The sequence below is a fragment of the Pteronotus mesoamericanus genome, unplaced genomic scaffold, assembly GCF_021234165.1.
Source record: "Pteronotus mesoamericanus isolate MK-2021 breed Mesoamerican mustached bat unplaced genomic scaffold, CSHL_Meso_final contig_116, whole genome shotgun sequence".
Classification (NCBI taxonomy): domain Eukaryota; kingdom Metazoa; phylum Chordata; class Mammalia; order Chiroptera; family Mormoopidae; genus Pteronotus; species Pteronotus mesoamericanus.
This window is the reverse complement of record NW_026555027.1, coordinates 22,069,068-22,090,829: the sequence shown is the minus strand read 5'-3', so window position 1 is coordinate 22,090,829 and position 21,762 is coordinate 22,069,068. Positions and strand designations below refer to the sequence as shown.

Genomic DNA, 21,762 nt, shown 5'->3' with positions numbered 1-21,762 from the left:
ATAAAGAACATATATTTGGTCATAACTCTTTTTAATTAATTTAACTTTACACCAGATGATTCTGTAGTTTTATTTTGTTAGGGTTTTTTTTTGTTGTTTTTTTTACCTCTTTATATATTCCAGTGCATACATAATAGTCTCTGGAGGGGAGGCCAAGTCGAGGCTGGTCAATCTATGAAAAATATACAAAAGAAAATAAATCAGTTGATATAGAACAGTTTACAAAATACCAGCATGCCTGTCTACATGTGAGCCAAAGTCCCAGTATTCTCGCTGTTTATAAGGGTAACAATCACACACTGAGTGGATACATAATTAGGAAATGGTTTTCACAATACTTCAAAGTATTAAACCAATGGGTAGTTACATGATCTGGGAGACTGTGCCGCAGATATTTGAGAAAAACCAAAGAAAACTTGAGCAGGACATATACTGGGAAGGATTTTAATGCAGAACAGAAGGTGCAGGTGAACAAAAACGTGTGAGAATCTAGGACTGAGGAGGTTCTAAATTACACATTTATAAGACAGTCCGCTCCTGAGATTCTATAATATGCACCCATGGGGGACATTCTCTTCTACTCACACCCATAACTGGGATGGAATGAAAATAAAAGGTGGAAAACCTCTATGGTAACTATAGAATTTTTAGATAGTGCAATCTTGCTAGAGATTTTTTGAGGTCCTCTAACCTAGAGGGATGGAGGAGTCACCTCCATGGTTCTCTCCAAAGCTGCCCTGCTCTGGACTTCAGCAGACCTTGCTGCTAGCTGAGGGTGTGCCAGGCGAACCTCAGGTCTGCTCTGCAGTGTCTAGTTCACCTCCATACCCAGTGAGGGCTACCTGGACACGCTCACAGCTCTGTGAGATTGCTTCCTAGTCACTGCCTAGTAAGAAGGTGGGTACAGGGGAAACTTCTTTTTTTTAAAGGTTTTATTTATTTATTTTTAGAAAGAGGGGAAGGGAGGGAGAGAAACATCAGTGTGAAAGAGAAACATCAATCATTTGCTGCTTGTTCATGCCCTGACCAGGGGATGAACCCACAACCCTGGCATGTGCCCTGACTGGGAGTCGAACAGGCGACCTTTTGCTTTGCTGGGTGACACCCAACCTCCTGGGCCACACCGGTCAGGACTACTGGGGAAACTTAAGTAAAATGTCTTTGATGTTTAACCAAGCAGTTTGATATAGTCAATCATGGATAAATATTTCTTGGTTTATTATTTAATAATGAAATATTTTGAGCCATTGAAGAAAAAAAAGATGAGTACAGGGCCCAACGAGAGCATTTATTCTCATTTATGAAAGTGAGAATCCTAGCAGGAAGTACCAGGTCAGCACAAAGGAAACATCACGCAGAGGACTGGCATGGAAAAGAGAGAAGGCATCACCACAAGAAGTGCTCTGCTCCTTTTCCAACCTCCTGACCTTCCTTAAAAAACCATCCCCTCATGATGACCATGCAGGATGCTAGCACTTGAGAGCCTGGGGAGAGAAATTAGCAAGGGAGGAAGGGGGTCCACTGTAGAAGAGAGCTGGGTTAAATGTCTTTCTTAATTTAAATAAATGACCATGAAGATTTATGCAATAGTGACGTAAATGTGATTCTGTGACCTGCAACTTTTGGTTTAGTTTCTTTTACAGGGGAGTGAATAAGAGCTTTCTAAATTTTTCAGTCTGTGCCAAACATACTCCCTAAGTATAAATCTCGTTTTAGGCGACAGCTTAGATAAACCTAAATGAATGGCTTACATTAAAGAAAAAAATCTAACAAAGCCATTTGATAAGAATGGCATCTTATTTACCTTAATTGAGAAACAAGTACTGACATTCTTTAGCAAGAACCAAAACTGTGTTGTAATATCCCTTTTCTATGTTCTCTTTGGAAACAATTATGAATTTCTGGTTTCCAGGCTGCCTTACTATGTAAACCAGACAGTTCTCCTTTCAGGAACATACAAAGAAATGAAGTGCTTTTTCTAAATAGGAAGGGTCTGATGTCTTTCATTTTTTATTTATTTTATGAGAGGAGAGGTATCTAAAATAAAGGAAGCATAAAAGAGAGATGAATGTCTAAAATACAGCATTAAGTAAATATTTTCAAAATTGAGAATCTAGATACCAGGGACATAGCATTAATTTATTGCCACCTTGCCCATTCAATTCAAATGAGACTGTGCATTATTTCTAAATATCAGTAAAAACAATGTGTGTGGAAGTTGTATTACAATTTAAAGGTAACTTTGGCTGATGGCCACACAAACTTACGTGAATTATATGGCTCACAGAGTTCTTATCATCAGTGCCAACAAAAAAATTAATAATGACTTTTTTCCCATATTTAGAATTCAGTTGTGCAATAGCTTTCTCAGCTGTCCAAGAAGTACCTAAAGCAATGAAACGTGAAGTACATCTTTAGAAGCTTTAGTGCATAATATGATACCATATAATGACATAGATTTTATTGGAAATTTTTTTTTTTAAAGATGGAAAACTGCCTTACCATGTGTTTGCTCCCAGTTTTCTGAGGCTACTGGCCAGTCGTATATATCTGGTAACACTTGGAGTAGAGGCGCTCCACCTCTGCTATCAATAGCAGCTTTTGAAAGCAATGAATATAAATGTATTAAGAAGTCTACGCATGTTTTAGCGCACTCTGAGTGAAATATAATGAGGGACACTTACATTCATTTATACAAGACCTGTACAATGTTTTTGCTTTCTGCACTGCTACTATATCTTCAGGTTTGGGTTCCTGGAGGACATCTGAAATGGTGCATTTAAGAAAATGCGTTAATATAATAGCTCATTTGCAGCTGTAATTAATATTTTCAACACAGGTTCAGTAACAAACTTGCTTCTTTGTATGTACGTTCCCTCCCTTCCCATGCCAAAACCTTACAGGAAAAATCAAACCCCTTACCTAATCATCTTTCTTAGTGCAGAACTGGGAGTTAGTTTCATCAGCCAAGTTACATGAAAGTGTTTTTGACTAGATCATCTTTTTTTTTTTTTGAACAGTGATGTGTACTGCTCTGCCACAGATAAGTTACTGTGGTTTCGAATTGAGATTAAAAAGGAAACAAATAACAATACAGAGGAATTTGGAATTTAATATGATACTCCTCTTGATGGCTGAAAAATAATTCTTTGTGTGATGGTACTGTTCATGCTCCAAACTGAATGAACTGTTCTACTTGTTTGGATGTTAGAAAATAGCAAAACTTGTTTTCTACAAAGTAACTTCTAGATGAGGAGAACAAAAGATGGAGGATAGTAGGGGACTAGACACGGCTTTCTCAAATTCCCAGGGAGAGTGTTTTAGCTGGGTTAGAAAAAATACACCACTCTGGGAAGACAAGTCTTAGTAATATCTTAGAGCGACTTTAACATAGGCCCGGGGTGGGAAGATCAGGGAGGTAGTGTTTAGTGGAAATCATTCAATATTTTTTTTATATAACAGCATAAAACTGCTATCTTCAGGGATAATAGGACTTACTGTTTCTATACCTACAAATGAAAGCAGGAATGCAAAGAGATGCCAATATCTCTAATTCAGTGTCTACCAGCCTCAATACAACTAGACGGTGGTCCACAAAATTTGGCGGGGTTACTGACTCTCATCCTGTGCAATGTTACCCACAATAGCCAAGAGTTGTATCTCAAAAAACAGATACATTAAGAGACCTTTGATGCATAGACACAAACTTCACTAACCTTTCAAAACGACTTCTAGTTCATCTCTTAAAATGTCAAAGTTACTGTAACGGGAGCTGGTCTCAGGGATGATGTTGCGCTTCAACCAGCCTCCACAGGCGTATTTGAAAAAGTCTGAACACGGCTCAGCAGTGGTGTCCATGTTTTGGATGAGTCGAGCAGCTGAAAAACCAGACCAAGGACGAGAGAAAACAACGGGCGTATTTCTTAAGTAGTTTGGAAGGTGGGGGGTGGGGGAGGGAAGCATGCTGCTTCTGCTTTAAGAGCAAGTCAACTGGCCTGACGCTTCTTTTTCTTACCTGTAACTGTCAATTCAGGGTGGAATGATGGATATTAACTATGCATAGTCCTCCTTTACTAGAGTAGGTTGGTTTTATTCCTGAAAGGTCTGGGGCCTTCCATTCTCCACCTCACCCTCTCCCCAAGTAACTTGTCACTTATGTTCTTGGTAGTTCCTACCTCAGATATATATAAAATCTGTTTGGACGTCCTGGGTTGGGGTTAACACAAGGTCACTCTTCATTCTGACAAGTTGAGCTGCCAACTCTGCTCTTCAAGGTGTTGTGACTTTTGAATGTCTCTCAAGCTCCAAGGGATGAGGGATTGTTAATGGGTTTTTGTCATTTTAGTACAGATCTGAAGCTCCATTTATTACTTCTTGAACCTTGCTTACAAAATTTTTGCAATTCAAATTTGACATCATATTTGCATGTTTATATAGACTCTGTCATTATAAAATTGGCTGTACTCTTGTTAGTTTTTCTTATGTCCACTCTTTTATCTTTGAGAACTGCAATGAAAATGCAAATCAACCAACACTGAGTGCTTGCAATGTACAAAACGCTGGCTGTGCTAGGTGCTGCAGTTGATAGAAAGATGCATAAAATATGAATTATTACCACCAAAGGGAAGAATATTATGTACAGGATGCCCAATGCCCACAATTCCTACACCTGGAATAGTGAGAAAACCCTGTCCCCTGCTCTCCCCACGTTCATTCTCAGACAAGGTGAACTGTTTCACAAGAAAAACAAAAGTGCGATTGAGAATTCATCTGTATCAAGAGGGTGTAGGTTCTCAAGTGAGATTTTGAAAATCCTTCACTGACTAAATAAATTATTTAATTAAAACCTCACACAATGGCTGTGTGGAATTTTTCACCTTGGAGTTGCTAATCTGTTTTCCAGCTGAGCCTCAAGCCCCCGCTTCTAACTACCTCCTGGGCCCCTTTGCTTGGCTGCCTCAGGCTCCATCTCCGTGGGCTGTCTCCAGACCAGTTCTCCCTGGACTTTCATATGTTAATATACAGGACAATTGTTTTCATGGCCTCCCAGGTTTGAAACCTTGGGTAAAACTCTATTACTCCCTTGCCCTTGGGTCTATTGGTAACACCTTTGTCTCTCTTCTATAATCTTTCCATGATCAATGTTAACCTAGTTTACATCTTCATTCTCTTTTGTCTAGAGTCACCCAACCGGTCGCCATGCTCGTCCAGTCTCCCTATATTTATACATTCCACACATCTTTTGCAGGCTGAACTTCCCAAAATACCCTTTTGCACCAGCCACTCCCTTGCCAAAATGTGTCAGTGGCTTGCCATTGTCTAAGTTAAACTGCAACTCCTTACCTTGGTCTCTTAACTCTTCACTAGACCAATCAAAAGTCTCCACCTTCCCCTTTTCCCTCTCTGAGTTTTATACAAACTCCTGCTCCAACCAGGTGGCCTGGCTCCATGTGTCACGGACACCTGTGTTTCCCTCCCCTGTGCCTTTGCTTCGCCCCCACCTGCCTTCCCCTCTTAACTCCTCCACCCATTCTCCCCAAATTCTACCCACTATCCAAGGTTCAGCTGTCTCACGTCTTCCTTGAAGCTTCCATTACCTCAAACTTCAGGGAATTTTTCTTTCTCTTAGAGCTCATGGCCTCACTCAGTCCTTAATCCTCAGATGAAGCTACTTTGGGTTTCTCATTGTGAATACCTTGTCTGTCTGTCTTCATAACCGTTCTGACTATGAACGCATCCTAACCTCATATTCCCACCATCCAGCACCTCAGTGGAAGGCGTGCATGTGTGTTTATGTGATAGCATTCCTGAGTCACCCTCTGAGTCCTGTAACTCCTTCCTTGTCCACCTTTCCCTCCCTGGCTCCTGCACATCAGACCCCTTCTCATTTCAGGCTCTTCAGAGCCCTTCCCCTCCTTCCAATTCAGAGAGGCCCCCGGCCTCTCTCCACTCCACCCATCCTGTGTCCCCATGAGATGAACTCAGAACAAGTCAGCAAGCCATTTTCCACTCCCAGGATTTCAACATAATCCTTTTCCATTCGTAATCAAATCCAGACTCCACAGTGTCCACTAGCCCTAACGGATCCAGTGAGGCTCCTTTGTCGCTCCTTTCTCACATGGGCCCGCTGCCCCAATTAAATGAATGTACTGCGTCTCTGCTGGGAAACACCTTACTGGTTTCTGCCTCTGCACCTTTGACCATGTTATCTCAACTTCTACTGCAATAGCCTTTCTTTATTTTTTTCACATTTAGAAATCTCAGGCATTTTCAAGGCCCAGGTCAAGTCCTCCTTCTTCCTGACGGACAGTCCTTACAAAGCTCGTGTCAGGTTGACTATTTGCTGCTGGAGAGCCAAGGTCTCCCACCCTGGGCCGTGGTGCCGGTAAAGGAGGAAGTGCACATCCTGGTTCGCTCACTGAGAAAAACAGCCTGCTCCATCCAGCCCTGTCAGTAGAAATTTTAACTTGAAACCTCAGGAAAAGATTAGGAAATTGGTCTACAAAAGGTGGAGAGAAAAAGTAACTCCCTTGAACTTGGAAGAAAATGAAGATATGATGATGGGGAAGTGAAAAATAAAGATCCTAAATATATAGAAGATGATCATGTAAAGTGAAAAAACCAGGAAATTGGAGACTCAAAGAAGTGCTAACTAAAGATGTATTCTAAACATACATTTTAACCAATTTTATGTAACTCTTGTCTTTCAAAACATTTTTACAAATTTAACCTGAATGTCATAAAGGCTCCTGCCACTTTGGAAGCACTTCTAATTTTCTTTCCTTCTCTGGGGGAATGAATAGTTTGTGTCCCAACACCTCAAACAGCAATAAACTCCCAGTTGGGAGAGCAGGGAACAAGCAATGAATGAGTAGGATGAACAAGTCCGTCTTGGAAATATCCCATGCCCTTTTAAACACCCTCAACAAAAAGGAGGAGCAGCCACTGCGGATCTGTTGTTGTTGCATCTTCCGCAAGGAAAAAAAGATCCTTCTCTTCCGTGGCTGAATTCCTCACTCTACACCCAGCACAGTTAAACTACTTGCATCTGGACAACAAATCAAAGCAGCAGCACTCAAACAATTTGTGAGGGATATGCAGACAACAGATAGGAAGAGGCAACTTTGCAAACTCCTTCCTGTGCCCCCTTTTTAAATTTCCCTTCGACCAGAGAGCTCATCTGGCCAGGGGTGCTTCCAATCACTTCAAAGGGAGCTCTCTGTTCTGATGAATATTTTGAGGCCATGGGCCAAGGCGAGTCCTGGGCTAGCACTTTTATGCTGGGTCTTTGATCAACCTTCCTTTAATCTCTTATCGTGGGTCTGATTCTGGTTTTGCACCTTATCCTCCGGACCTCCTCTGTGCTGACTTTTCTTTGAAGTCAGCGGTAGACTTGAGAGTAGAAGGGCCATAGGAAACAGACGCACAACTGTCAAACTGGTTGTAATTGTTTTTATATTTTGCACTTTGTTTTGAATTGCTCAACCTCTCTACGTAGCCACACCTGGGCTCTTCAGATGTTTCCTTATCTGTGAGTCTGTGGCTTCTGAGTAAATAAATGTGGTTTAAAAACAAAATTATTCCCCTTAATAAGTAGATATAAAAATGGGTGTAGTAAACGTATTGATGTAGAGTGCTGTTGACCAGATGTTTGTAGGGTGAAAGAGAGAGTATATCATGATTTTTTAAAATATGTATAAAAGCCCAGAAAGCCTACAGGGCATTTATAACAGTTATATCTGAGTGGAAGGATGATGAGTGTGTTTAATTTTGTATTATTTGCTTATCTTTATTTTCTAATTTGTATTAGATGAACATGTACTGCTTTCACAATAAGAAAAGTTTATTTTTAACTTAAGAAAATAGTCACAGAAAGACAAGAAAAGTAATCCTCTATTAATAATGAGCTTATTTCTTATGATTGACAATTCTGAATGTTCTAGGCTGATAACAAGTGACACACCATTATTTTCCAAACTAATCTTCTTGTAACATTCTCCCAACTTACTTGACTATGGGGATTTAAAAACAAGCTCAGCCTGTATCTGGGAAGTTATTAATTACTGTATTCATTACCAAGGGTCTACCATGTGGGCTGCATGAGGGGTGCCGCGGGGGCTGGGGAATGCTTGGGTTGCTGGAATCGGGCAGACCTGTTCTGAACCCCTGAGGATCACCACGTTTTAGCTGCACAGGAGTCTCCCTCGCCTACGGTTTTGCTTTCCATGGTTTCAGTTATCTGCAGTCAACCAACCATCGTCCTTAAATATGAGATGGAAAATTCCAGGAATAAACAGGTCATAAGTTTTAACTTGCACACTGTTCTGAGGAGCAGGATGAAATCTGGCACCACCCTGCTCCATTGCTCCCAGGTCATCCCTTAGTCCAACACGTCTGTGCTGCACACGCTCCGCGCCCGTCAGCCACGGAGGGGCCGCCTCGGTTACCAGATTCACTGTCCGGGCGTTGCAGTGCTTGTGTTCAAGTCACCCAAATTTAACTGAACGATGGCTCCGAAGCAAGAATAGAGATGCTGGCAATTCAGATAAGCCAAAGAGAAGCCCTAAAGTTCTTCCTTTAGGTAAAACTTTCATATATCTATGAAAAACATATATCTCTGGTTTGGGGGCAGATTACTATAGCAAACACTGCACTATATTCAGAATCTCTTCTCTTCTCTGATTATCAAGACTTTATTCAAGGACCATTTCTGTTGAGTTTGACTTTTTGTTCCTTGAAGATGAGCTCTGTCTATCTCAAGAGGCTCCTCGGCCTCATGGGCAATAGACTTGAGGCACGATGCCTCTACCAGCTGCCAGGACATTTTTAGACAGAGTGGAATTCCAGCTACTCTGGAACCCGCTGCATGCCTACCGCAAGGGGAGACAATCCTTAGTCTGCAAATCAATGCCTCTCATGCTACAAGGTTCTCCTCCTTCCTATCTCTCTGTATATGGCTTTCCAATCACATCAATAGTATGTTAACTGAAGATGGGATTTTGGGTACCATACTGTGAAGGAGACACTGTTCCATGGCATGACCACTGCTGGACCCCAAAGCTAGATTTGGGCCAAAACAAAGACCGTTTTCCATAAATGGCCTCAGAGACAGTCTGATCAACCCTTCCCCTGGGTCTCACAGGGTGCTGGTTCCTGGGTCAGGCCCTTGCCCGGCACCAGGCAAGCATGTGAGGCAGTTTCTCCTTATCTGGCCCAGGTCATGTACTGGTACCCCACCCATCCTGCCATTCTATATAATTCTTTAGTGCCGGCCATGTGGCACAGAGGAGAGCCACTTCGTCTTGCCATCCCAAGATGCACTTCATACACAGGTTCCCTACCTACACTCCAGATGTAATGTCGGAGTTGTCAGCCTCCTTCTTAGGTCTTTTCCTGCCCTAAATGGGTAAAATCTTCTTACAAAAGTAGATTTCCAGTCTCAGAGGTTCTCCCCAGCTCTGTGTGTACATACAGGTATACAACAAATATTTCAATGCTTGTATGTGTAAATTCCCTGGGGGAGGGTTCTCTTTTCCTGCGCATGCATGTGTATGTGTGTTTAGAAAGTTCTGCATGTGTGAAGAGCTCCTGGGGAAATTGTTAGTAAAATAAAGGAAACCTGAAATAAATATGATTGATACAGCAACAAATAACCTTGAAAGCATAAAGCTTTGTGCTGTAGCCCTTTTTTTTGGTGGGTCTAATGTTATTTAATGTTGGCCCCTCCTTGATAGGTCACTGATGCCTTCCAGTGAGAATGTAATGTAATTCATGGGAATTACAAAACAAATATGAACAATTCTCATTATTCACTGGAATTTTGTTCTGAAGTCACTACTAACACAAATTAGCAAATACTAAATCACTGGGGAAGCACAAGGTTAGATCCCCACAAGGTGAGCTTTTGATCACACACTTTCATCAGTTGCTCAATACATAATGATGTTTTATGTGTGTTTCCGTTTAATTTAAAGACACCTTATTTAATATATATCATTAATTAATTAACATTGAACTTACAACATATAGCACTACAAGTGATACCTAAACAAAGCTTACCTAACACTGTCTTTTCTCTGTAAGGCACAACACAGCCATCCTGCGCTTAGGGACATCAGACATCACTTCGGCACTATGCTTGGGGCCATTTTAAGCAGGGAAATGACAAAAAGCATAAAAATGTGACACAAAATTGGCCCGGGGAAGGACCCATGTTCGCAGTCCTCATGCTGGACCGTGGTCGGGTACACATGTGTGCATGGCAACTCAGATCTTTCATGAATCTGATCATGTCTACGCTGCAAATACTGAATCTGGGATCCCATGTAATTTTAGCCAGGAGGCAAAGTAGAAAATAGCAAATTCACAACTAATTAAGATCATTTATACTTTTATCCTTTTTTTGGTTTGAGGCTTTTTGAAATATCCAAGGAAATGTACAAAACAGGCAACAAAGTTAAGTGGAAATGGGATGCAAATAATTTCTTTGTGAATGTCTACTGATTTTAGAAACTCCTGGCCACAATATATTTTAGTGTCAAACACATTAAATCGGTTTGCACATGTACCATATATCTGGGTCCAGGGCAGAATTTCTTCACTGACTATTCTTGCTCTGCATCGAAGTAAGCTTTAGGGAATGGTATATGAGCAAAACTGTTTTCAGCTTGTTCTCTTCAAGCCCTTGGCTTTTTGACCCCAACCACACAACATTTTCATTCCACTCTCTTAAAATCACTATAATCAGTCTGGCTTATGGCTGTTCTGGAAGTGTCTAGGAGAGGTCAGATAAATGTTGAGGCACCAGAGCAAATCTTCTTGCGAAGACCTTAGGACACCATTTCCAACCCAATCTTCTCTCCTAAATGTTTGCTTTATTAGTAGGCACTAAACCTGATATTTCTTACTAGGCAATTTTTGATAATTTAAAAACCTCCTTGGACAACATTCTGAAAGTATTGCTGACCTCATATCCCTGCTGCACCCTCCTCCCACCGTCCCCCAACCAGAATTAAGGTAAAGTCAGAACATTCTGAAAGAACACAAAGAAAATGCAATGTAATCACGATGGGTCACAAAGGAATCCATTCAAAAGGCAGCAATGTGGGGAAACTAGAATCTGGGGGACCATTCCTAAAGAGAAAATGACTGAAAATTAGCAAGCACACAGACCAGTGCTAATAAAAACCAAATGGTTTTCTTTACAAGCGTTCTGGATTCTTCCACAATCCACTCCTCACTTTCAAATGACATCCTCCTGCCCCGATGTTTCTGTGAAATCTCAGCTGAAGGAAGGGTTGGAGGTGGGGTGGGGCAATACCTGACGCTGAACGTAATCTGGACTGTGAGCTGATTTGATTCATTCTCTGTCAACCTCTGGTTAACTTTCTGCTAAGGCAAGGTCAGTCTTAGACCTGTCTAATTTGTCATCACCAAGAAAAGCCATCACCATACAAGTGTTCACAAACTGTCTGTGGATTTACACAAGTAAATCTGAGGGACGTTTTTAAGCACACAATGAATTTATTCCATAGAGCTTCAAATCTCAACAAAGGAGAACTATTTTTTGTGTGTTCCAGCTTGAGAAATTGTTTATAATTAAATTTCTTACATACATGCGTCCAATTTACCTTAAATGTGTAGGCACACTCGCACAGGCACAAGCCAACAAATAGTTAACAAAGAATCCATTCACTATCAGATTTGCAGATAAATGATCAGATTTACATGTATAATGTTAACTAGATGATTTTCCATTTGGGTTCAGCCAAAGAAACTTATGTAATAATGATAATAATGATGAAGTCAGTAGATGACATATGTTATCATGAGTGGCAATTTTCTAAATTCTTTAACATTTAACTCTATATGGGGACTATATTTTTGTGACCATTTTAGAGATGTAGAAATTGAGGACAAGGAATCTGAACCTGTGCTCACATGGTTATAAAGTAACAAATCTGGACAGCCTGGTGACCAGAATCTGTGCTCTTAGCTATGATGCTGGTTTTAATTCTTTTTCCTTCTTGTAACTGCTCTATAAAGTAGGACATATTCCCTCTACTTAAAGCAAATGTAGGTACAGAATATTGACATGCCCAAGGTCACCAATATGAATTTAGATTGTGTCCAGGTCTAATCTTAAGCTGATGTTTTTTCTACCATGTCATTCTGCCATAACTCCAAATAACAACAAGAAGGTGAGAATCCAAATTAAATTATACAGAACACCACTGTATTTTTTGATGCCCAATTAAAATTTTAATTGCTCCATAACATGAATATAGCTACATGAATTTCTTTTTTTTACCTCATTTGACCCTGCAGTCTCAGAACTTCTTGAGATAATCACAGAAATCCCAAGTCTAATGGACCCACAATAATGATCCTTAGTTGGTTTTCCCCAAACTAGTGAAATTCTTCAGCCTTGTCTCATAGCCTGTTTAAATGAATGCCTCACAGACAAGAGATAACAGTTAACATTTTTCCAGTAGGGATTCCTCCAACTTCCCCAACCAAAAACATATTCCGCTAATAAATGAAAGCCCCGAAACTGCGTTACAGTTAAGTTGAAGTGCCATAAGTCTAAAAATAATTTCTCTTTTTCAGGTTCAATTTGCATTTTGAATCCTAAAAGAATCTTTGCTAGCAAAAAGCTATTAGAAGTTAAACTGCAATTTAAATGCAATGTATCACTTAAAATTAGTTATAAGGGCTGTGTGTTGATTATAATGTTAATGAATAATCAAGGTTTTTAAAGAAAATATATAGGTTAGGAAAAGGCTACACTGCTTCTTGAGTAACTCTCTCAGGTAGATCCCCAGCTCCCTGGACACTGGCGGATGCGTCTGCAGAGGGTGCAATGAGACGACATGTCTATGTCTCTCCCGTTAAACATCTTGTTATTTTGGATGATGTTATTGAACAAGGCTAATCACGTTGACCTCAGGAAGATGTAATTATTTAGAGTAACTCAACTCTTCCTTCTGCCTTTGCATCAGTTGTGGCTGCGGAGTGGGGCCAAAAGATTCCAGCAGGAGCATAAGCAGGCCAGGGGTGCTTTTAGAATGCTGCCTAAAATGAAGTCAACATCGTAAAACAGGCTCTTGCCTAGTGAGCACTATTGCATTTAGTACCTAATGATAAACTAAGCACTTAGTTGACACAAGGTAGTACCTGGTTCCACATGTTTATGTTTTTCAATGAATAAATAGTTCTTTTCTATTATAGAAAGCCCAGAGGATTATGCAAAATCATTTGCCTCCTCCAAAAAGAGTTTTTCCTTTTGGGCACAAAAAGACCGAAACTTCATTTCTTTGCGACAAATATTTTTGAGTACCCCTCTCTGTCCAATGCTATTCAGAACTGAATACATCATGGTGAGCAAACAGATGTAAAATCCCTGTCCTCAGAGCTTGCAGGTTTTCCTCTAGAAAAAAGACTGTTTCTCTCACAGTGCACAGGAACTCCTCCAATGCAACTGTATCAATGTGAAAGGTTGTTATACTCCGTTCACATTTTCAACTCCCAAAGGTACCCAGTATTCCGCCGACATGTAAAGCTCCTATTTTATATGTCACCTGGAGGGAAGGAGTCATTTGCAGTGGGCTTCTATAAATGAGCTTATGCTGGTATGTGCGAGATGACCAGGAATGTAAACGAGCATGCTACGCATGAAGCAACCAGCGATGGCAGAGCTTTAGACGAGGATGGTGGAAGAGAGGGAACACTTTGTTAAAGAGTGTTGCTTCTCCCTCTTGAATCCAAGAGGAGAGCCTGGGGGCTTCAGTCAAGAGGAGCAGAAATGAGTCACTGAGAAGGGAGAAGCGCTGAAAGAACTGGGGATGGAAAAGAAGAGCCAGACTGGTAGATATTTTAGTGCTAGAGAGCTGGAAATGCTCACCTAAGTAGGAGATCTGTTGAAAATAATCCCCAAAGCAGGAAAATAGTGGGAAAGAAAAACATATAAAACCCGGTTTCTTTGCTGACCTACTTCTAGCTTAAGTAGGTAGAATTCACAAGGTAAATTAAACTGAGGAGGGAACAATTGACTTCTAGCAAAGGCGATAGATCAGAGAGAAAAGGGCTAAACTTAGGAGCCTGACGGAGAAGTACAGAACTGAGAAATCTGCCTTACATAAACGGAACAAAGCCAGACTGAAAATGCTTCTTTGCTGCTGTATTTGTGTGCCAGGTGCCCTAACAAATCACTTCGCTTTGATAACGATGGTTTTGCAACTTCAAGATAAGGAACCTGAGAATAAATATAAAAAATGAGTAAAATATTCATTTATTCAATATTTACTGACACCTTGCTATGTGCCATGCACCTTGCTATTTGCTGGAAACAGGATGGTGAATAAGACAGAGACAGTCAATACATATTCATGGTGTGCAAACCTAGACATCGGAAACTAACAGGTGAGATGTGAGTTCTGTGTGCAGCGGTCAGAGTGTACTGGAAATAAAAGGAGGAATTAGTTAGGCAAAGGTGGAAAAGACAAAGAGCCTGCCTTCCTTCCCTCCCTCCCTCCCTCCCTCCCTCTCTCCCTTCCTTCTGTTTGTGCATTTATTCAACAAATACTTGAGTCAGATACTAAGCTGCGTTCTAGGCTGAGAAGGTGGGTGATGGCCTTGACAACAGAGGCAACCGAAAGAAGACTGGAGTGTAGAGTGGCTGGGTGTGCAGACGTAGGCCATGCTCTGAAGAAAGCATGTAGGGTGGGTGAAGGATGAAGGGCTATGTTCTCAAGAACTCAGTGCCCCAGGAGAAGGCCTGCCTGTCTTTGATTGGCGGAAGCAGACATGTGGGAACCAGTAAGCAGGGGTTTGGCCTTTGTCACCTCAACTAGTGAAGTGGAGGGTTCTGATCATGGGAAAGAGGACTCACTCTTGCTGAGGGTGAAGGAAACAGCCCGCATGTCCTAGAAGTCCTCATCATGGCTGTTTCATGAGAACAGCTCTTCTTTATTGTTAATCTATCTTTATGGCTGGTCGCAAAGTTCTAAGTTACCTCTTGAACACACAGCCTGTCAAGTCACCTTAAGCTTTCTGGGAAAAAAGCTCAGGCTAGTTCTTCCCAAGAACCCAGACAGAGTTCTTGTGGATTGCACATGTTTAGCTGCTGCCAGCCTCTTCTGTAAGGTTCATACATCACGGCATCATTTGTATGACCACATGGTTAGGTGAGAGAGGGGGCCTCAGTCCATCAAAATGCAATGAATTATCAGTATTAGATGTGCAATTTCTGAGAAATAACTCAAATATTTCCAGGTAACCCATCGACTATAAAAGCAATGATAATTGTAACCCTCCACCCAAAGCAAGGATTCTAATTCTAACACTTTGCACAATGACGGGTCCATAATGGACGTTCCAAAAGAATCCTTTATTCTCAGTTAAGTAAAATATTCTTATAGTAAATGATCACCATCTGTTACTTAAAAGCTTTAAAAACCACACATGGTCTATATCAGAATCTTAAAATATGTTGATACTGGTTTCTTTTTCCTGTTGCTACACTTGAATTTTAAAATGACTTTTATTGCTTCCTTAAAGTTAGATAGGAAATATCTGAAAAGTTTTGAACTTTCTCACATGATTAGATTTTATTTTATTAAACAAAACAAGATAATTGATTCCTGCCTCCTAAGTTTTTAAAATTAATATGTGTGATGACTGATGGTTGAGGAAAAAGCAGGATCCTTGGCTTTCTTTGTTGGCATGCAAAATTAGTGAACTGTTCATTCCTTCATAAATAAAGAAACATTTTTCTTGCATACAAAATGTTTGTCATTATAAACTGGGCTCAGGTAGAAGCAGTCTGAGCCAGTCCAAATAGACCGAATCTTAATGAGATAGCCTCAAGGGATCAGAAACAGAGGGGACTTCCATCTGAGAGCCATGGAAAGAAGCTACATAGGATGAGGACCAGCAGGTGGCTGTGCTGAAGAAGCTGTAACCAGCAGACAATGTGTGGTGATGCAAGAAAGTTCTTCAGGGCCTGGCAAAACGTGATGAGGTTAAGAGCTAAGTTGAATTCTAGTCCCAGAATATGCGAGAGCAGAAGCTCAGTTTCTAGAAGAGGGGAATGAGTCAGAAGTGAGATCCCAAGATACAAGGGAGGAACCCACTTACTAGAGCTGAGGTCAGAGGCAGCTTATAAGGCGTGGGCACTGACTGGACCTGGAGCCAGAGCTGCTGACCTTGGCCTTAGTGGGTGGCAGGGCCTGCGATGAGCTGATCCTGCAGGAGGGGTCTTGCGTGGACCTCAACCAGCCTGTCAACGCCTCAAATCACCCCGCTTCTTTTCTTTGTTTTAATTGTATTACCGTAGTTGAAATATAACATGTAAAGTTTCATAACACTTATTGCTGCTATCTGATGTTCTCTTTTAAAAGATTCACATTTGCATGACTCTGTGTTTAAGGCGGCTTTCAGTTTCACTTGTGTCATTTCTTCTCAACATATTGTCATATCCTTGCTAAGAACATTATATACAGCACGTTGAGACATTTTCTTTTCAGTTAATGACCTTTTTATAATGTTTCCTTTATTTAATCCACTCACATATAATTAACTTACTTCCCTGAACAAATACAATTATTAATATTTCGCTCCTTAGCTTCTAAGTTAGTGATATCATTGCTTGCCATATACATGTATTTCAGGACAATGAACTCATTTTGGTTTGAGCCTGGCAGAAGTGTCAAAAACATCCTAATTTTATTCAGCTAATTTAATTACACCAGGAAATTAAGCCAAAGGATTAAACAAAAGCTTTCTTTCTCAAAGTTTTTCTAAGTCCGTGCAGGATCCTGAAGCATATCTTAAAGCACAGGTCTTTAAGGATTTGGGAGTTCTTTAAATAAGAATTCCTTTGAAGTTCAGGAAAGCCTTGATTAACAAAAGAAACTACGTAAAAGTTATGGCCTGAGCCATATCCACCATGTTATAGTTGGCTTGCTTGTTTTTTGCCTTAAACAATCAAGACCCACTGCTTGCTATTGGCTTCCTCCTAACTGACTTCAGTTTGACTCCCCAGTCACCTGGTTCATGCTGTGAACCAGCCCTCTGCTTTTATTAGCTTCACTGCTACTGTCAGATTCCTCTGGATTGAAGAGTTCTTTATGAAGACATTTGATATCCGAAATGTAACAATCCTGGTTGGGGTTTTCCTTTTTTTTTTTTTTTTAATTTTTAAGGAAGATCTTGCTTCTAAGAAATGTCTAACAAACAGTTTGCCTCAAGGAAAGAGCTCACTGATTCACTTTTGAGTTTTTATCTAGGCTAGTGAAAAGATAAAAAATGAATTCATTAGTAATTCTAATTCTATCAATGGAGGTCCACAATAATATGCCAGACAGGTGGCCTTCTAACATTTCTTTTTTCCTAAAAAAAAAATTTTTAATTTTTTCAATTTTAGTTGATATTCAGTATTATATTAGTTTCCGGTGTACAACATAGTGGTTAGACATTTATATAACTTATGAGGCCAAAATCTCCTCTCGCTGATTGCTTTTACCCACTTGAATGATATAATTACATGTGACAGCACATGAGCCCAAAATCCTGACTTGTCTGAACTAAATTCTAGTCAGGTGGCACATCGCATGATTCCAGGATCTTATTATTAAATATCAGCATTTACCAATAAGTAATTCAGAAGAGTATGTCCTGCAAACTTCTCTCTCTAGAGAAGGAAAGAAAAGGGTTTGGGTTATGATAGGAAACAGAATCAGAAGAGTATTTCTGGAATTCCCTTGGGCAAGAAGAGAGGACTGCAGTTAGCTCTAAGCCTACTCACAGGATGCTCCTTCCAGCTCTCTGGTTTAACTGAAACTCCTTCCCCTGAAGCTCTCTCTACTTCTAGCATTCTGCAACCCAGAAAGACAAAACTGGCCTCCTATTATCCTTCTGCAGCATCAACATCATTACTCTCCACTATGTTGATTTAGGTTTCCACCAGCTGGCCATCTCAGCCTCAACTATTTTATCTCTCATCTGCTCACTTCCTAGACATTTACCTCTTAATTAAAGGCTGATACCTCCTTCACGGTCTTCCCTTTCATGAAAATTCTACCATCTTCCCAGTGAACATCAGGGACTATAAGGACACACACAAAAAACACCTCTGCTACCCTCTAGCTTAAGAACTTACTTTCTAAACTCTCATGCCCTTTGCCTCTACTTCACATCTTCACGTGCATTTTCATGGTAATTCCTGATGTTATCAAGCAGAGCAGTTTTACCCTTGAAATCTTCCACTTGAGTAACCTATACTCCAACCATACACAATCCTTAGAAGCTTTTTCTTTAGTCTCTGTACACCTGCTCTTCCACTTCACTGAGAATTCGCACCCTGTATCCACTCTACTTTTCCTTTGCCTTTCTTCTACCTCCTAACCTACGTCGTGTGGTGTCATCATTTAAATCATCATCTTGCCTAAGTCTTTCATTCCCTTGCCCCCTGCAAATGACCCCAAATCTATTCAGCTGGCTTCCTTTTCCTTTCCATCTCTAGGCTAAGATATTTAATCATGTATTTTAAATATTTAGTTATTAGCTTGTTTATTGTCTTTCTCATTTTTAATTGTAAGCTTCATGTGAGTAGGGACACTGTGTTGTTCATTTCTGCATTTACAGCAACTAGAACAGCGCTCAATAAATATCTGTTGAAGATATTATTTGTGATACTGGGAAAATCCCCTAACTGCGTGGTTTAATGCCATTTTGGATTACGGCCTCCAACTTCAGCAGAGTCATCAGTTCTGTGCACAGCCTTTCCACATGGCCCTGGTTACCCTTCCCTTCCACTCCTCACACTGCCCCTCGTCAGGCTTCAAAACTGTACCACTTTCTCTGCCAGCTCTCTCCCAGGGGCAGAATTTGCCTTTACCTTACAGAAAAAACTCAAGTAACTGAATGATGGGTCACATGGCTTCCTATCCTTCCCATCCTCCAAACCATCATTACCTTTTCCCCCAGTCCTGTCGTCTTTTCTCTGGACACATCCTGTCCTACATCCCCCAGGAACAAGGTCTACACATTGTCTGACCTTCCACCTGAATCTTCCACTTCTCTCCCTCCCTCTGTTTTCACTTCTTAATCTCTCAGCTACATTTTACTGCACTTGACTGACTTTTCCTTCTACCTCCCTGACCCCTCCTCTCAGCCTCTTCTGGAAGTCTCCATTTCCTTCCTGGGAAATCTCAACCACATCATCCATTTGCTGATGACTCCTGAGTCCTTATTTCCAGCCCTGGCTTCTCTGATCTTCAATACGTGGAAGATCTGCCAGTATCTCAGATCTACACTGTCTCAAAGGGAACTTTTCCTGCACTGGCCCCAGCCTGTTACCCAAACAGCTCTTCTTCTCTGTTCCCTGGCTCAGTGAAAGGCCACACATCACCCAGGTTCTCAAGCCAGAACCTTAAGTTGTACTTTATTCCCTTCTCACTATCTCACATATTTATATAAACGCCACGTCTTATGGATTATACCTCAATATTCTAGAACCTGTCCATTACCTTCACTCTGTTATGATTCAAATAGAGGCAACCATGAGCTGTCCTGGGTGGCAGTATAATTTCCTGCCTGCAGCCATTTTTTGGTTATAGTCACTGATCCTTCTCAATAATTATGATCAAATCATGCCTCATTTAAAACCCTTCCTCTGGAGACAGCCACAGATAGTAGATTCCTGGAAGTCTCAAACAGACTGCCTAAGGTCAGACAGGGATGACATCTGACATCATTAGAGGCAGATCCAGAAAGTAAAAACAGCGGTCTCCCACTGTAGAAGTTCACACCACACAGTCAGGAAATCAAGACAGATCAACTTAAGAAGCAGAAGCAAAAGAGAAGTCTCACAAATAATGGGAACACAAAGAAATACTGCCCCCCACCTCGAAGGGAAAGGAGGAATTCCCACAAAGAGAACTAAATGAAATAGAGGCAAGTAAACTCTCAGATATTGAGTTCTAAACAACGGTTCTAAGGAAGCTCAGTGAGCTCAGTGAGCTCAGAGAGAATTACAAAAAACTACAGGGAAACTATGAGGAACTTACTGCAAACTATATCAGCATGAAAAAGGACATAGAAACTATCAATAAGAGACAAGAGGAAATGAAGAATACAATTTCTGAATTGAAGAACACAGTAGAAGGAATCAAAAGCAGGCTAGATGAAGCTGAGGACCAAATCAGCAAGCTGGAAGACAAGGTAGCAAAAAGCTCCCAGAAAGAGCAAGAAAATGAGAAAAGAATAAAAAAAATGAAGAGGCATTTAGGGAAATGCATGACAACCTGAAACGTAATAATATCCGTATAATAGGGATACCAGAAGAAGAAGAGGATGAGGAAGGGATAGAGAACCTGTTTGAAAAAGTAATGATGGAAAACTTCCCTAATTGGAGGACAGAAGAAGTCACACAAGTCCAAGAAGCACAGCGAGTCCCATTCAAGAGGAACCCAATGAGGCCCACTCCAAGACACATCATCATTAAAATGGCAATATCAAAGACAAACAGAGAATCCTAAATGAAGCAAGGGAGAAAGAGGTAACAACATATAAGGGAGCCCCGATACAGCTAGCAGGGGACTTCTCAACAGAAACACTGCAAGCCAGAAGGAAATGGCAAGGAATATTCCAAGTCATGAAAAGCAAAGGCCTGCATCCAACACTGCTCTACCCAGCAAGGCTCTCAATGAAAATGGAAGGCGAAATAAGGAGTTCCCCAGACAAAAGAAGGCTGAAAGGATACACCTCCACCAAACCAGCACTGCAATATATGCTAAGGGGACTGCTTTAAGATGAAGACAAAGTTTCTATGAATACCAGTTCCTTTCAGAGTTGCCAATACTTGATATTACCAATATTTTTAATATTCATTAATCTGATTGTGACAATGTTATTTTAATTGTTCCTTTACTATTTGTTGAAACTAAACCTGTTTTAGTATTAAAAAAAAGCTTATAGGATTTTTTCCCTAAGAAACCCCCCCCAAAACTATTAACGCTTTTTTAGATGTGTGGCAAATACTCTCCCATTCTATTACTTGTCCTTTAACATTTTTAATATGTATATTACTGTACAGTCTTAAATGTTTCATATAGTCATATTGTCAATATTTTACTTTATAGCTTCTGGGTTTGAATATTTTACTTCAGGGTAAGAAAAATATTAGTTTGTATTTTCTCCTAAAATTCCTTAGATTCTTGATATTGATTTTTTAACTCACCTGAATATTTCTTGTATAATGTGTGAAATAGGGTTCTGTATTTGTTTTATTTCAAGTAATAGTGGTCCATGCACCTTATTTGTTGAATAAGCCTTATTTCCCCCATTGATTTGAAATATCAACTTAATCATAATTATGTTGTTAGATATATATGTTTGTTTCTACAATGTTCATTTTATTCCATTGATCTGCTTGATTATTTTTCTGCTGGTGTCATGTTGGTTTAATTGCTGAGAATTTACAATGGTTTTAATTTTTTTAATGTTTTATAATTGACTTTGATATTTAAAAAATAAATAAAATCAATTTGCATTTAAGAAAGAAAGAAAAAAAGAAGAAAGAAAGAAAGAAAACAAAAGAAAGAAAGAAAGAAAGAAAGAAAGAAAGAAAGAAAGAAAGAAAGAAAGAAAGATGGATGGAACTCCTACCTTTTGCAACAACATGGATGGAACAGGAGAATATTATGCTAAGTGAAATAAGCCAGTTGGTGAAAGACAGATACCATATGATCTCACTATAAG

The 21,762-nt window shown here is 40.2% G+C and overlaps 1 protein-coding gene across 2 annotated transcripts in view; it reads right to left on the bottom strand.

Annotated features, from left to right (window-relative positions):
• The window catches only part of MME (membrane metalloendopeptidase), a 92,228-nt gene that overhangs the window by 54,846 nt on the left and 15,620 nt on the right, over window positions 1-21,762 (bottom strand). For both annotated transcript variants that reach the window (XM_054579836.1, XM_054579843.1), the window contains exons 4-8: window positions 3,717-3,878; window positions 2,685-2,765; window positions 2,503-2,598; window positions 2,268-2,386; window positions 107-172 (exon numbers count right to left, since the gene is read on the bottom strand). In XM_054579836.1, coding sequence (XP_054435811.1) covers window positions 107-172; window positions 2,268-2,386; window positions 2,503-2,598; window positions 2,685-2,765; window positions 3,717-3,878 — 524 coding nt within the window. The remainder of the gene's footprint in view (window positions 1-106; window positions 173-2,267; window positions 2,387-2,502; window positions 2,599-2,684; window positions 2,766-3,716; window positions 3,879-21,762) is intronic.